The following is a 14,066-nucleotide window of genomic DNA, read 5'->3' on the forward strand; positions in this document are numbered from 1 at the left end:
AGCAGCTACCGGAAGAAACCAAAGTATAAATTACCAACTAGAGGAAGGCGTGTGTGCGCCGCGTGTGCGCTCGGGGGCCTGGAGGAGGCTAGGAACGAGATGGAGCACATGCTAAGGCTCCAAGGACTTCTTTGCGAGGTACCTCGTTATGCAGTATTCATAATGAGAGGCGCTGCAACAGTATCAGCGCGCTGACCCGCGCTTTCTCCGCACTGTTTACAACCCCAAGCTGGGATACAATGCGGATGGGAGGAGGGGACAAGAAGCGTCTTGCAGGCGAGAGCGGGCTTCACAGCGGGAAACAGCCACTTGCGCAGAAGTCGAGCCCACAGAATTTACCCGTGGCTCTGGCACCAGTCCACAGGCCCCGAGGGGGCTACACTGGCCTCAGGATCGGCAGTTTAATGCACAGTCGGGGATCCAGCCTCTTAAGAATTTGTTCAGTAGACGCGGAAAAGGGGTTAGGGTTTAGAAATCGGCATTGTCTGGCAGCCCCGGGGATTCTGAAAGCGCGACCGGGAGACCTCACGCTGAGAACACCACATTGGAGCGTGGGCCGGGGCGCTCTCGTGCGGGAGGGGCGCGCGCGCCGCGGGATCGCGCGTGCTCACGAGCGCGCCGCTCCTCAGCAACGGCGCATGCGCCTGCTCGCCTTCCCGCAAGGCCGCACAACTTCGCGGGCCCTCCTCTTCCAATCGGAGCGCCGGATTCTCCGAGTGCGTATCCTGGAGCTGTGAGCAGCGGGAGGCGGGAGGAAAGGGGCCGGCTGGGCGGGGCCGGGACGCCTGCGAAAGTCTGTGAAGGTCTGTGTGCGCAGCCTAGTCTCCGGAAGTGGCAGTTGTAAACCGCGTCTCCCCAGGGCTTTTCCCCTCCTGTCCCCCTATGCTATTCGTTCCCCCTTCCCCGGGTCCTAGAGTCCCTCGGGTTCCAACAGTTTTTGCTCTGACCCCGGCGATCTGCCCAGGCCTCTTTCTACCATTGAGATTTGGAGCTGCCCCTGGGGTCTTGGGTGTGCGGTCTGGACCACGGGAGTCCCCTGAGGTAACCACGGGATGTGGGGGCTTCGAGGCGAACGACTTGGGCGGGGAGGTGTTGAGGAAGGTATGGGTGGCAGCAGTGAGAGTTATGGGGAACCCCGAGTTAGTTCGTGGTTGTCCTGGGGCTGTTGGTGTCGTTTGTGGGGACACGCCTCCAGCTCCCTGGGCTGGGCCTCTCCGCCCATCTGGGGGAAGATCTCCTTGGAGCATCCTAACCCGAGACCGCTGCAGCAGCACCCAGAGGACTGAGTAGGGACCAGAGGGCAGGACCCAGAGGGCCTGGACTTCGAACTTCCCAGGTTTACAACTCCGGACTGCCGGGCTTTTCCCTTCCAAGAATCACTAAACTCTTCGAGGACAAGGACCACGTCTTTTTCATCCTTTAAAAAAATGCCAGCCACACACTAGACATTTTTTTTTTTTAAAGATTTTATTTATTTATTTGGGGGAGGGAGAAGCAGACTCCCCGCTGAGCAGGGAGCCCGATGCGGGGCTCGATCGCAGGACCCTGAGATCATGACCTGAGTCGAAGGCAGACGCTTAACGACTGAGCCACCCAGGCGCCCCATAGACATTCTTATCAATGTTTGATAAATGAAAGAATGAGTTGTGGTAGGTTATCATCTGTAGTTTCTACTGCTCACCCTCCAGGACTATTAAGAGACATAGAAAATCTGGCTATTTTTCCAAGGCTGTAAATTTTCTGCAGAAGTAGAGCCTCCTTTTGACTGTTCTTTACTCCCTCATGATATTTATCCTAGGCAAATGCATATTTTTTCGTTTTAAGGAGATCTCTAATGATTCTGTATAAGTTTGAGAAGCAATTTCAGTTGGTGTCCAACTCTTTCAAATACAAAACACATGGATGTTTTGTATAGTTCACATAATTTTGGAGAGAAGACCCTACCTGTTTTATTGAACAGTTAGTGCCCGGTAACAACAAAACAATGGTAGAGCAGAAACTAACAATGGTTTCCCATGAAATGAAGAAAAAACAAAGACAGTGCAACCTGCTAAAAGGAAAGAGGGGAGTAGTTTTAGTCTGGAGCTTGAAGTTTTATTAGCTGAGTGACCACAAGCAAATCACCTAAGCTCACTAGACATTACATTCCTTATCTGTCAGATAAGGAGGATGGACTTGGTCTTTATTTTATTTTTTAAAGAGTTTATTTATTTATTTGATAGAGAGAGAGAGTGAGAGAGGGAACACAAGCAGGAGGAGTGGGAGAGGGAGAAGCAGGCTTCCCGAGGAGCAGGGAGCCCGATGTGGGGCTTGATCCCAGGACCCTGGGATCATGACTTGAGCTGAAGGCAGATGCTTAATGACTGAACCACCCAGGCGCCCCAGGACTTGGTCTTTAAAGTCCTATTTAATTCTAAAATTCTTTGTCTCAGCCCACTTGTCATGGTTTTTATTTTTTTTAAAGATTTTATTTATTTGAGAGAGAACGAGCAGTGGGGAGGGCAGAGGGAGAGAGAAAGAGAAGCAGAACCTTCACAGAGCAAGGAGCCCGATGTGGGGCTCAATCCCAGGACCCAGGGATCATGACCCGAGCCGAAGGCAGACACCTAAATGTCTGAGCCGCCCAGGTGCCCCATCATGGTCTTATTTTGATGAAAGAACCAGACATCCTCTTTAAAGGTGAAATATATAAGTCTGCCGTAAGAGCCCCCCAACACAGATGTAGTTATTATTGAAGTTAGCATGTGTTATGAAAGAGGATGGATTTAGAAGTCAGCCAGATGTGAGTTTGAATTCTAACCCTCCCACTGAATATCTTTTTTTTTTAAAGATTTTATTTATTTATTTTAGAGGTGGGGGGAGCAGAGGGGGAGGGGGAAAATCTCAAGCAGACGGGCTGAGTGCTGAGCCCCAAATTGGGGCTTGATCTCAAGGCCCTGAGACCATGACCTGAGCTGAAACCAAAAGTATCCCTTAACCAACTGAGCCACCTGCGGGTCCCTCCCACTGAATAGCTTTATACAAGTTACGCATCCTCTCCAAGCATCAGTGTTCTTGTCTGTGAAATATGTATAATCATCTTACAGGGCTATAGGGAGGATTCAATGTGATCAGGTACGGTTAGCCTAGTATCTGGCACATAGTAAGTGCTCAATAATAGTGGTTTTTATCTTTTCATCCCCACCCCCGCCCTCACCCCTCCCTTTCCCCCTGATCTGTACAGACACACTGAGAGATGAATACATTCTGCATGACCCACTGAAGGACTCAGCTGTGAGGTAGGAAACTTTGTACCAGCAGTGGCTCTGAAATCTAAAGTAGAATTGTCTTTCTGGCTGGTACTTACTCTTAGGATGTCTAGATCATTGCTCCCTTGGCCTCAATTACCTATATTTGGCCCTATGTCTAAAAAACTTCTTATTGAAGAATGATACATATAACATCCCTTCATCTATTTTAGTAGGAATGGTGAGAATAGTCCAACTCCACTACCAAGCGAAGATTAATCTATTAATAGATTAACATAAAAAGCTGACCTAAACTTTGCCTTTATCCATCACTGCTACAGGGTGGCCTGGTTTGGACCCAAGCCTGTGGAAGAGCCATCTGGATTGAGAATCCACTGGAGGTCCGAGTTATCTTTCATTAAGAAGACCCTGCCTTGTAGTTAGTTTGGATGGGGTGGGGGTGTGGGGAAGAAGGAGCTGTGTTTGAAAACTCTGCAGTTGGGAGAAGTGCTTTTCTGATAAGCAAGGTCTCACAAGGTCTCAATGCTCTCTGGCTGGGGGTGAACCATATCTTGAAGGCCAATAGCAAGACACACAGCAGAACTGTGGAGTCCGCTAATTTGGGCTTGAATCCAGACTCTGTCACTTACTAGAGATGAGACTTTGGACAGGTGATTGAATGAATATCTTTAAGCCCCAGTTTCCTTAGGTATAAAGTGGGGACATTAACAGTATCTTCCCCTTGGGGTTGGTGTAGAGTGACAATGTAGAGATAGAGAAAGTTCTTAGCACAGTGAAGAAGGGATGTTTGTCACAGTTGGCATGATGACAGTAGGGGTGGCTTTGAGGTATTGGATATTTTGTTTATAGATAATGATGTATTGAATGTTTTCAAATGGAAAGCGTTATTTACAGAGTTAGATACATGTTGGAGAAAGGCTGATGTTGATTGCGTCTCATAAGGAATTTGTAATTACTCATACAGATTAGCTAAACTCTTGTGGAGTTTCTTTTTCTTTCTTTCTTTTTTCTTTAAGATTTTATTTATTTATTTGACACACAGAGAGCACAAGCAGGGGGAGGGGCAGGCAGAGGGAGAAGCAGACTCCCCACTGAGCAGGGAGCCCAATACGGGACTCGATGCCAGGACCCGAGGATCATGACCTGAGCTGAAGGCAGACGCTTAACCGACTGAGCCACCCAGGCGCCCACTCTTGTGGAGTTTCTTGGGAAGTTTCAAGTAAAGCTTGGAACACACGTTATGTGAGGAACCTATAATTCTTTGACCTAGCTCCCTATATCAGTCTGGTGTATGAAAAGAGAGCTTTTGCTACATCGTCTCTGCCATGTTCGCTAGGATAGATCTCCAGTCGTAGTTTAAATTCAGCCACAGATCTGACTTTGGCTCTTCATTGATGTAGTCTTCCTAAAACACACAGAGGTAGGCTCTTGAACCCTAGTGTCCTCAGGAGCTGATAACAGAGACAGAGAAGAAGAAAATAAGATTTTGCTAAAGGAGACTTTAGATAGGATTTTTTTTTTTTTTTGGATGATGAATTTGAAAAATTGAGATATAACTCACCTATCAAAATTTACAGTTTTAAAGTGTACAATTCATTGGTTTTTAGTATATTCACTGTGGTCCAGAGCAATCACTGCTATCTAATTCCAGAACATTTCCATCACTCCCAAAAAGAAATGTCATACTTACTAGCAGTCAGACCCAATTCCCCCTCTCCTTACCCTCTGGCAACCACAAATCCACTTTCTTTCTTTCTTTTTTTTTAAATTTTTAAAATTATTTATTTATTTATTTATTTGAGAGAGAGAGAATGAGAGACAGAGAGCATGAGAGGGAGGAGGGTCAGAGGGAGAAGCAGACTCCCCGCTGAGCAGGGAGCCCGATGCGGGACTCGATCCCGGGACTCCAGGATCATGACCTGAGCCGAAGGCAGTCGTTTAACCAACTGAGCCACCCAGGCACCCCTCTTTCTTTTTTTTTTTAAAGATTTTATTCATTTATTTGACAGAGAGAGGCACAGCGAGAGAGGGAACACAAGCAGGGGGGGTGGGAGAGGGAGAAGCAGGCTTCCCGCTGAGCAGGGAGCCTGATGTGGGGCTCGATCCCAGGACCCTGAGATCATGACCTGAGCCGAAGGCAGACGCTTAACGACTGAGCCACCCAGGCGCCCCCACTTTCTATTTCTATGTGTTTGCTCATTCTGTGCATTTCATATACATGGAGTCCTAGAAACCTTTTGCCTGCCACTCCCCCTGCTTGTGTTCTCTCTCTCTGTCAAATAAGTAAAACCTTAAAAAAAAAAAGAAATGAAACAATAGTTTTTAAATGTTTTCATGTTTGTTATAAAATAAATTTTAAAATACAAGTAAGGGGTGCCTGGGTGGCTCAGTCAGTTAAGCGTCTGCCTTGCGCTCAGGTCATGATCCCAGGGTCCTGGGATCAAGCCCAGTGTCCGGTTCCCTGCTCAGTGGGGAGTGTGTTTCTCCCTCTCCTCCTTGCTCATGCTCTCTCAAATAAATAAATAAAATAAAAAAAAATACAAGTAAGTTGAAGAAAAAGACAAAAATCACTCATAGTCTCAGGACTCATATATATAACCACTGTTATATTGTTTACTATTTTAACAGGCTTCAGCCCATCTAACCTGTAAGCCACAGACATCTGGGACAGGTGTAATCCTCAATAACGAAGTACACCATTCAGAAACAGTGGGCTGTTTTCAAAGAGGTGGAAGGGATTTACCATGAGTTTAAACACTTCAAGTAATGCCCCTGGTGACACCCAAAGGTAAGCCGCCGGCCTCTTCCTTTAGTCGAGGCTGCAGGGAGAAGTCAGTGGTTGGGGCTGCCGATTGTAAGGATTCGCGGGGTGCACTAAGGGAGGCCGAAGCTTCGTGCACCCGGGGGAGCAGGCAGGACGCACCACAGCAGCGGGAATGGGATGTGGGACCATGTGCTGCAGTTTGTCCTCCTTTGTTAACTCGTCCACAAAAGTCAGTGTGTGTACTTCCCCCTGCTCTTAGAGAACTGCTTTTTCTTTTCTCAAGTATTTTCTCCTCCTCTTATTTTTGCTTATTCCCATTTCTTTCTTTTTTTTTTAAAGATTTTATTTATTTGACAGAGAGAGACACAGCGAGAGCAGGAACACAAGCAGGGGGAGTGGGAGAGGGAGAAGCAGGTTTCCCGCTGAGCAGGGAGCCCAATGCGCGGGGCTCGATCCCAGGACCCTGGGATTGTTACGGAACCTGGACTGGATCACCAGACGGAAGAACCAAGCTGCACTTGGAGATCTTGGAGGATAGGAGGTTTATTTGATGCCAGTGGGCTCAGAGGAAAGTGGTCTCCAAAGGTCTGAGCCCCAAGCACAGAAAAAGGGGGTAATTTATACACTTCTACTTCTGCATACTTGGGCACTTTTTGCGAGTGCACAAAGCGGGGCAGGGAGAAAGACCCGGAAGAGCCCCGGGGCAGAGGCTGGGACTTCCTCACTGGCTCGGTTGGCCATCTTAGGACCCAGCTTTTCCTTATCATTCCCCCCTTGATGCCCCTTTAAACACCTAGTTTACAGGGCATTATTTTCATCTTCTAAGGGGCGATAGTGAGTAAGGAGCAACTGGAGTCTGATTTTAGCAATTTGAGTAGTGATAAACCTAGTAAGGGCATTAAGAATACAAGGACCAAATGCTACTATGAGGAGAAGCAATAGGAGGGGGCCGACGAGGGGGGCGAACCAAGGGAACCATTGTGACAGGGTATCCCACCAAGTTGTCTGCTGGAGTGTTTCCCACTGGCGATGTACTCGTTCCTGTAATTGGGTCAGAGTTTCTTGGACCACCCCCGACTCATTAGCATAAAAACAACATTCCTCCTGTAAGAAGAGGCAGAGCCCCCTTGTGTGGCTGTGAGCAAGTTGAGCCTGCACCTGTTTTGGAGGACCACTGAGGCCAATGAATCGAGTTGGTGCGCTGCAGAGCCAGGACCGACTGAGTGAGGGCAGAAAAATCTGCTGTGAGTTGTTGAGTTAACCCCTGGTACTGAACCTGAGATCCTGACGCCAGTGGTGCCGAGGACAACACCTGATGTGGCCAGCAGGCTCATAAGAGGGATGGCCACGGGGGAGCGTGGAAGGTGGCTAGGAGGTCTCCATGTGAGTGGGGCATCGCTCCCAGGGAGGATTGAAAGATCGGGTAAGAGACTCGACAAGCGTGCATGACTGATCGCGCCAGGTGATGCAGATGTATACACCTTGATCACAAGCCAGAAAAGTGTTGTTAGGCGCACAGACCCAACTGTGGCCCATGATGGGAGAGGAAGAGTTGCCATACAGCAGTACCGGAGCCAGAAAGGGATAATCTGAGGTCCCCGGTGCCGAGGTGGGAGGTGACACAGTGGATTGGTTGAGGATGACACCTAGGTATTGGACAGGACCGGGCTTCATACAGATCCAGCAGTCAGACGCTAGGGGTGGATTTGAGTGGTTAAGCGCTTGGTGGGAGGCGTTAATCACACCTAACAGTTGTGCTATAGGTGCTTGCTGCGTGTGGATGGGGGACCCAGGGATGTGCCAGGGCAAGTTATTTTCTGTCTGACTCTGAGGGTTGACTGTAGGGCTTAGGATGAACACGGACTTAATCATAAACTTGGCCATGGGGTTAGTCCCTGTAGAGTGATATTGGCTCAACAGGAGTGATTCCTGTGGCCCATGATGTGTCATTGGGTTCTAGGACTGAGAGAGTGAGCAGTATACAGTGATTGTTAGAGCAAGAGGAAGGGGTGGCGCTGCGTGACAAGGAAATCCAGATGTCACTGCGCTGTTTGAGGCACCACCACCCGTTGGTCCATTGTTCTATTCCCGGCCAAGTTGCCAGCCAGGACTTGCATCCCCAGGCTTGTGAGCAGAGCTGGGGGCAGGTGTTTGGCTCTTGAGATGTAGGGCCCCCACAGATGTAGATATCTACCAGCTGGTAACCTGAGTGAGGGCCATGGTAGGAGCATCATCTATGAGGTTCCCAGGAAATATCAAGAAGTTGGCATCCATCAAAGTGGAGGTCAACCTTCGGTGTGTGTGCATCCCAGGTGAAAGAAGTCAGTGGGGGTGCCGGTGCGGGATTGAGGGGGATAAGCTGGGAAGTCCATTTGCCAGTAGTAGTGATACGAGAGTTTGCCCTTTGCCCCCCTTGCTTGGCTGGGCAAGCTAGAGGCAGTGCGGAGGAACAGCACACCAGGCAGCAGAAGACCAGGACTGACTGGGGCCAGGAAAACCATGATGACATGTGCTCAGGAGTAGACAGCAGAGGGCCAGTAAAAGTGGGGTCTACGCCCTTAGGTAGAGGGAGCCATCATGGCTAACCCGATAGCAGATGAAACCCGTGGACAAGTAAGTGCAGTAATACACTCTAGGGACACCCGATAAGCAATGACAATAGTAAGCTTCTGGGGGAAAGTCCAGTCAGGAGGGGCAACAGTGTAGAGTCCGACTCCCAAGATGAGGGAAATCACGCCGATGAGCCAGGACCACGGTGAGCAGGTGTCCATCAGTTGGTGGGGTCTCGTCGAAGGTGAAGCCGGAGCGGGTTCGTGAGGTCTGGCTGGACTCTCCACTGGTGTGGCTCCTCGTCCGAATGATGAGCTTTCTTCACTCTGGAGTGGTGGACCCACGGGGTGACACCTGAGGCCTTGAGGGCAGTAGGGGCAGTTAGAACAACAGTGTGGGGCCCTGACCACTGCGGTTTGAGGGGGTCTTTCTTCCAATCTGTGACCCAAACTGAGTCCCCTGTCTGGAAGGAGTGTACCTGAGACACTAAGGAGATTGGTGCCCTCTCGATGGTGTACTTTTTTTTTTTTTTAAGATTTTATTTTATTTATTTGAGACAGAGAGAGAGAAAGCACAAGAGGGGGTAAGGTGAGAGGGAGAAGCAGACTCCCTGCCGAGCAGGGAGCCTGATATGGGACTCGATCCCAGGACTCCGGGATCATGACCTGAGCCGAAGGCAGTTGCTTAACCAATTGAGCCACCCAGGCGCCCTCGATGGTGTACTTTTGTAATTTATTTAGGGTGGCCCCCAGTGCCTGAAGCTGCTCCTTTATCCCTTTGTCTCCAACCTGATGTAAGTTTCCTGGAAGACTTCCCAAGCACGGGGGAGGCCGTCCATATATTAATTCGAATGGGGAGAAACCTAATGTCCCGGGTGCAGCGAGCACGCAGAAGAGCTAGGGGTAGCAGATCCGGCCATGGGAGGTTAGTTTCCTGACAAAACTTTGCTAAGGTTCCCTTGAGGGTGCGATTCATTCGCTCTACTTTCCCTGAACTTTGGGGCCAGTAAGCGGTGTGGAGTCTCCAGGTGATGTTGAGAGATCTGGTCAAGACCTGTACAATGTCTGCCACAGATGCGGGTCCATCGTCACTATGGATTGTTAATGGCAGGCTGAACTGGGGCATGATTTCCAGCAAGAGGATTTTAGCTACCTCCCGGCTTTGCTCCGTCCCGGTCGGAAGGCTTCGACCCACCCAGAGTATGTGCATACTATTACTAGGATATATCTGAACCCCCCGCTCGGCTGCACATCTGTGAAGTCTACCTCTAGATCTTCGAAGGAGGTTGCTCCCATCCTCTGGACACCTGGCGGGGGCCACGGTGCAGACTGAGCATTATTTTTAGCACATGTTATGCAAGTTCACTCGTTGCTCAGCACAGTGTTGGCAGCTGACTGATGTAGTGCTTCTTGAGGAGGGCCTCTAATGCAGTTTTCCCCAGATGGGTGAGTCGGTGGTGTTCCTTGACTAGATGCCCTCCAGTTGCTGTTGGAACAGAGATGCGCCCGTCTGGCATCATCCACCATCCCTTTTCAGTCAGGGTGGCTCCCTCAGCCATGGCCCATTCCTTTTCCTTTTTAGTGTAACTGGGTGTAGGGACTTCTTCCGGGGGTGTCAGGGCCATGGTGAGGGAAGGGGCTCTGTCCATGTCCTCACTGGCTGCAGTCTTGGCTGCCTCATCTGCCAGACGATTTCCCCGTGCTATGGGGTCATCTCCTTCCTGGTGTCCCTTACAGTGCAGGATTGCTACTTCCTTTGGAAGCCAGACGGCTTCGAAGAGTGTCAGTATCGCCTCTTTGTTCTTGATAGTTTTTCCTGCTGTGGTTAGGAGGCACCTTTCCTTGTAGATGGCTCCATGTATAAGTACAGTAGCGAAGGCGTACTGAGAGTCAGTATAGATTTTGACTCACTTGCCTTCACCGAGGGTGAGGGCTCGGACTAAGGCATGTAATTCAGCCCATTGAGCTGACCATCCAGCTGGTAATGCCTTAGCTTCTAGGACTTCAGTGGTTGTGGTTACTGCATAACCCACTTTCCGGGCACCCTCTTGTAGGTAACTGCTGCCATCGCTGAACAGCGTGAGCTCTGGATTCTTTATGGCTTGATCCTGCAGATCTGAATGGCTCTGTAGACCTCATCAGTTACCTTGGAACAGTCATGGTCTGGTTGCCCCTCTTCCATGGGGAGAAAGGTTGTTGGATTTAATGTCCTTACTCTTTTGAGGGTGACCCGCGGGTTTTCGCAGAGGAGCCCTTGGTATTGTGCTAGCCGAGAGTTGGAAAGGAAGCGGTGTCCCTGTGCGTTCATGAGGGACACAACTGCATGAGGGACCTTGACATTAAGTTCTTGCCTCAGGGTAAGTCTGTCTGCCTCCTTGACGAGTACGACTGTGGCTGCCAGCGCCCTGAGGCACGGTGGTCATCCCACTGCCACGGGGTCCGCTTCTTTGACAGGTAAGCAACTGGCCATTGCCAGGGCCCAACAGTCTGGGTGAGTACCCCGAGCGCTATTTTTTCCTTTTCATGCACAAAGAGATTGAAGGGTTTTTCTACATCTGGTAGGCCCAGGGCTAGAGCCCGCCTCAGGGCGGTCTTTATCTCTGTGAGAGCGGCTTCTGCTTCCTCAGTCCAGGCAGGGGGTTCTCGATCTGGTCCCCCTAAGAGATCATAAAGAGGTCTTGCTATTGCTGAGAACCCAGGGATCCAGATGTGGCAGAATCCTGCAGCCCCCAGGAATTCTTGTAGGCCCCTTTTTGTCTGGGGCTGTGGCAGGGAGATGATGAACCTTTTCCTCTCTGGCCCTAGTTCTCTTTTCCTTTGGGTGAGGAGGAAACCAAGGTATTGTACCTGTTGTTGGCAGATTTGTGCCTTCTTCCATGAGGCTCAGTATCCCGAGTCTGACAGGAGCTATAGGAGGGCCTTTGTGCATTTTATGCAGTCTTCTTGTGTGTCACTGGTGAGGAGGAGGTCATCCACATACTGGAGGAGGGTGCATTGTGTGGCCTCTCTTGGGAAGCTGGCGAGGCCTGCGGCCAGCGCTTCACCAGAGAGGGTTGGTGAGTGTTTAAACCCCTGCATGTGGCGCGTCCAGGTCAGTTGCATCTGGCGCCCTCTATCAGGTTCAGTCCATTCAAAGGCAAATAGTGGCTGGCTCTGGGGAGCTAAGTGGAGGCAGAAGAAGGCATCCTTCAAATCTAGGCAAGTGAACCATCTGGTCGGCCCTGGGATTTGGCCGAGGAGGGTGTATGGATTTGGGACCACTGGGGGCAGAGAGATGGTCACCTTTGTTGATGGCCCACAGGTCTTGAGCTGGTTGGTATCCCCCTCCTGGCTTCTTGACTGGCAGGAGTGGGGTATTCCAGGCCGACTGGCACTCGACTAGAATACCTGCTTCTTTGAGTTTGGCCAGATGTTCTTGGATGCCAATCTTAGCTTCCTGTGGAAGGGGGTATTGCCTTTGCCTCCGAGGTTGGGCTCCTGGGATCAGTTCAACAATGATAGGGGCCTGATTCCGGGCTAGTCCAGGTTGGTTGTTTTCAGCCTATACCGAAGGGAAGGTGAGTCTGAACTTTGGCGGGCTGCTCGGTTAGGCCTGGGCACAGAAAAGCCTCCATTCTTCTTCCCTTGGCATGGTAATTGCTAGTATTAGAAATCCCATCTCCTCTTGCCTTGGGTTTAGTCGGAGGCTAGTGTGTCCGGTGGGCTCAAAGGTTATCTGAGCCCTAAGCTTGGAGAGTATGTCTCAGCCCAGGAGGGGGATGGGGCAATCACGCAGATAAAGGAATTCATGTCAGACCTTGTGGCCCCCGAGTTCACACTGGTGAGCCTGGAAAAAGGGCTGTTGTACCGCCCGCGTCCCAATGGCCCCAAGGATGGTCGCAGTCCTTTTGCCAAAAGGGACCACTGGGGAGGTGACAACAGAGTGCTCAGCCCCAGTATCAACCGTAAAAATCACTGGTTTGCCCCCCACCTTCATTCTGACCGTGGACTCATGGGGGCCAAGGAGGAAAGAGCCCGGTCCCCCTCAGTCTGAGTCCATTCCCGCAAGGCCTATGAGGTCCTCCTCTTGGGGTTCTTCCTTGTAGCGGCTGGGCTTCTGAGCCTTTCCCTGGTTGGGACGTTCATTTTTCCAATGCCCTTTCTCCTTACAATAGGCACATTGATCCCTTGCCAAGGGGGTTATGGGTTTCCCCCCTTTTGGTGGTCGGGGTCTCCCACCTTTGTGTTGTCCTTTTCTTTCAGGGCAGCGGTGAGGAGGCTGACTTTCTTTTTCATCTTTTTGTCGGCTTCCCGTTTGGCTGTGACCTCCCTGTTCATGTGGACCTTATTGGCAGTCTCTGTTAGCTGGGTGATGTTCATCCCAGCAAAACCCTCTAGTTTCTGAAGTTTTTATCTGATGTCTGGGGCAGCCTGAGCCACGAAGGAGGTGTTTACCATCTGTTGGCTTTCCTGTGCCTTGGGGTCAAATGGAGTGTATATCCTTTAGGCTTCACACAGTCTTTCATAGTAGTCCCCAGGGGACTCCCCTGGTTGTTGAATGACTGAGGATACCTTAGTCATGTTCATGGGTTTCTTAGCACCTGCTCGGATTCCCCGGAGGAGGGTCTCCTGGTATCGGCGGATGTGGGCCTGTCCCTCAGTTGTGGTAAAGTCCCATGCTGGGTGCTCCTCGGGTGCGGCCGTATTAGCTCAGGCAGCAGCGTCGATGACTCCCGCTGGTGCGTGCTCTTCCAGGTACTGCCGTGCACTTTTCGTTATTCTCCTTTCCTCTGTGTTAAACAGGGTGTGGAGTAACTGTTGGCAGTCTTCCCAGGTTGGCCGATGAGTCTGGAAGAGGGATTCTATGAGGTCTACCATAGCCTGTGGTTTCTCAGAGTAGGATGGGGTGTTATGTTTCCAGTTGAGGAGGTCGGTGGTGGGGAAGGGCTGATAATACATCATGGAACGGCTGGGTTGGACCGTCCTTTCTTCATCGCGTCTCTCGGGTTCCCACGTCTCTTGTAGGGCATTTGTAGGGCTCTTGCACCTGGCCTGGGGCTCAGCCTGGCTGCTGGTCTTGGAGAAAGTGGATCTTTTGGGCCTGGGGGCACCGGTGAAACCGATGGCAGTGGAGTGTCTGGAGCTGAAGGGCCAGTGTAGGTGGTCTTGGGGGCACGTACGGTGGGGGCAGGGTCGGTTCGTTCTTGGGATCTCCGGCTAGGATTTGTGGAGACTGGGGCTTTTGCTGATTTTCTTCAGGTCACTTGGATGAGGCGATTAAGACCCTGGCCTGTCCCTGCCTATTGCAAGTGAATCGCACCCAAGGGGGAAGGGTCTGAGCGATTCCTAGCCAGGAGTTGACGTATGGAAACTGGTTGGGGTGTCCTGGTTATCCTGTTACGACTCGCCATACTCGACGAATCCTTGGGACATCCAATGTCCCTTCTGAAGGCCACCGACATCAGAGGTGGGCCTATCCAATTCACATAGGGTTCTCAACTTGCTGGGGTTCATCCTGACTCCATA

General features: G+C 50.7%; 1 protein-coding gene across 6 annotated transcripts in view; it reads left to right on the forward strand.

Moving 5' to 3' along the window:
* Positions 1-45: 45 nt before the first annotated feature.
* Positions 46-14,066, forward strand: part of CCDC171 (coiled-coil domain containing 171) — a 299,195-nt gene continuing 285,174 nt past the window's right edge. For 2 of the 6 annotated variants that reach the window (XM_081804101.1, XM_081804105.1), the window contains exons 1-2: positions 797-1,041; positions 5,877-6,036. In XM_081804101.1, the coding sequence (XP_081660227.1) occupies positions 5,993-6,036 (44 nt within the window). In that variant the 5' untranslated portion in view covers positions 797-1,041; positions 5,877-5,992. Of the gene's footprint in view, positions 139-647; positions 717-793; positions 1,042-5,876; positions 6,037-14,066 lie in introns of those variants that run through there. The other 4 variants (XM_081804103.1, XM_081804102.1, XM_081804106.1 and 1 more) reach the window with 4 other exon arrangements.

The sequence above is a fragment of the Leptonychotes weddellii genome, chromosome 14, assembly GCF_054177405.1.
Source record: "Leptonychotes weddellii isolate Sample4059 chromosome 14, ASM5417740v2, whole genome shotgun sequence".
In the NCBI taxonomy this organism is placed as follows: Eukaryota; Metazoa; Chordata; class Mammalia; order Carnivora; family Phocidae; genus Leptonychotes; species Leptonychotes weddellii.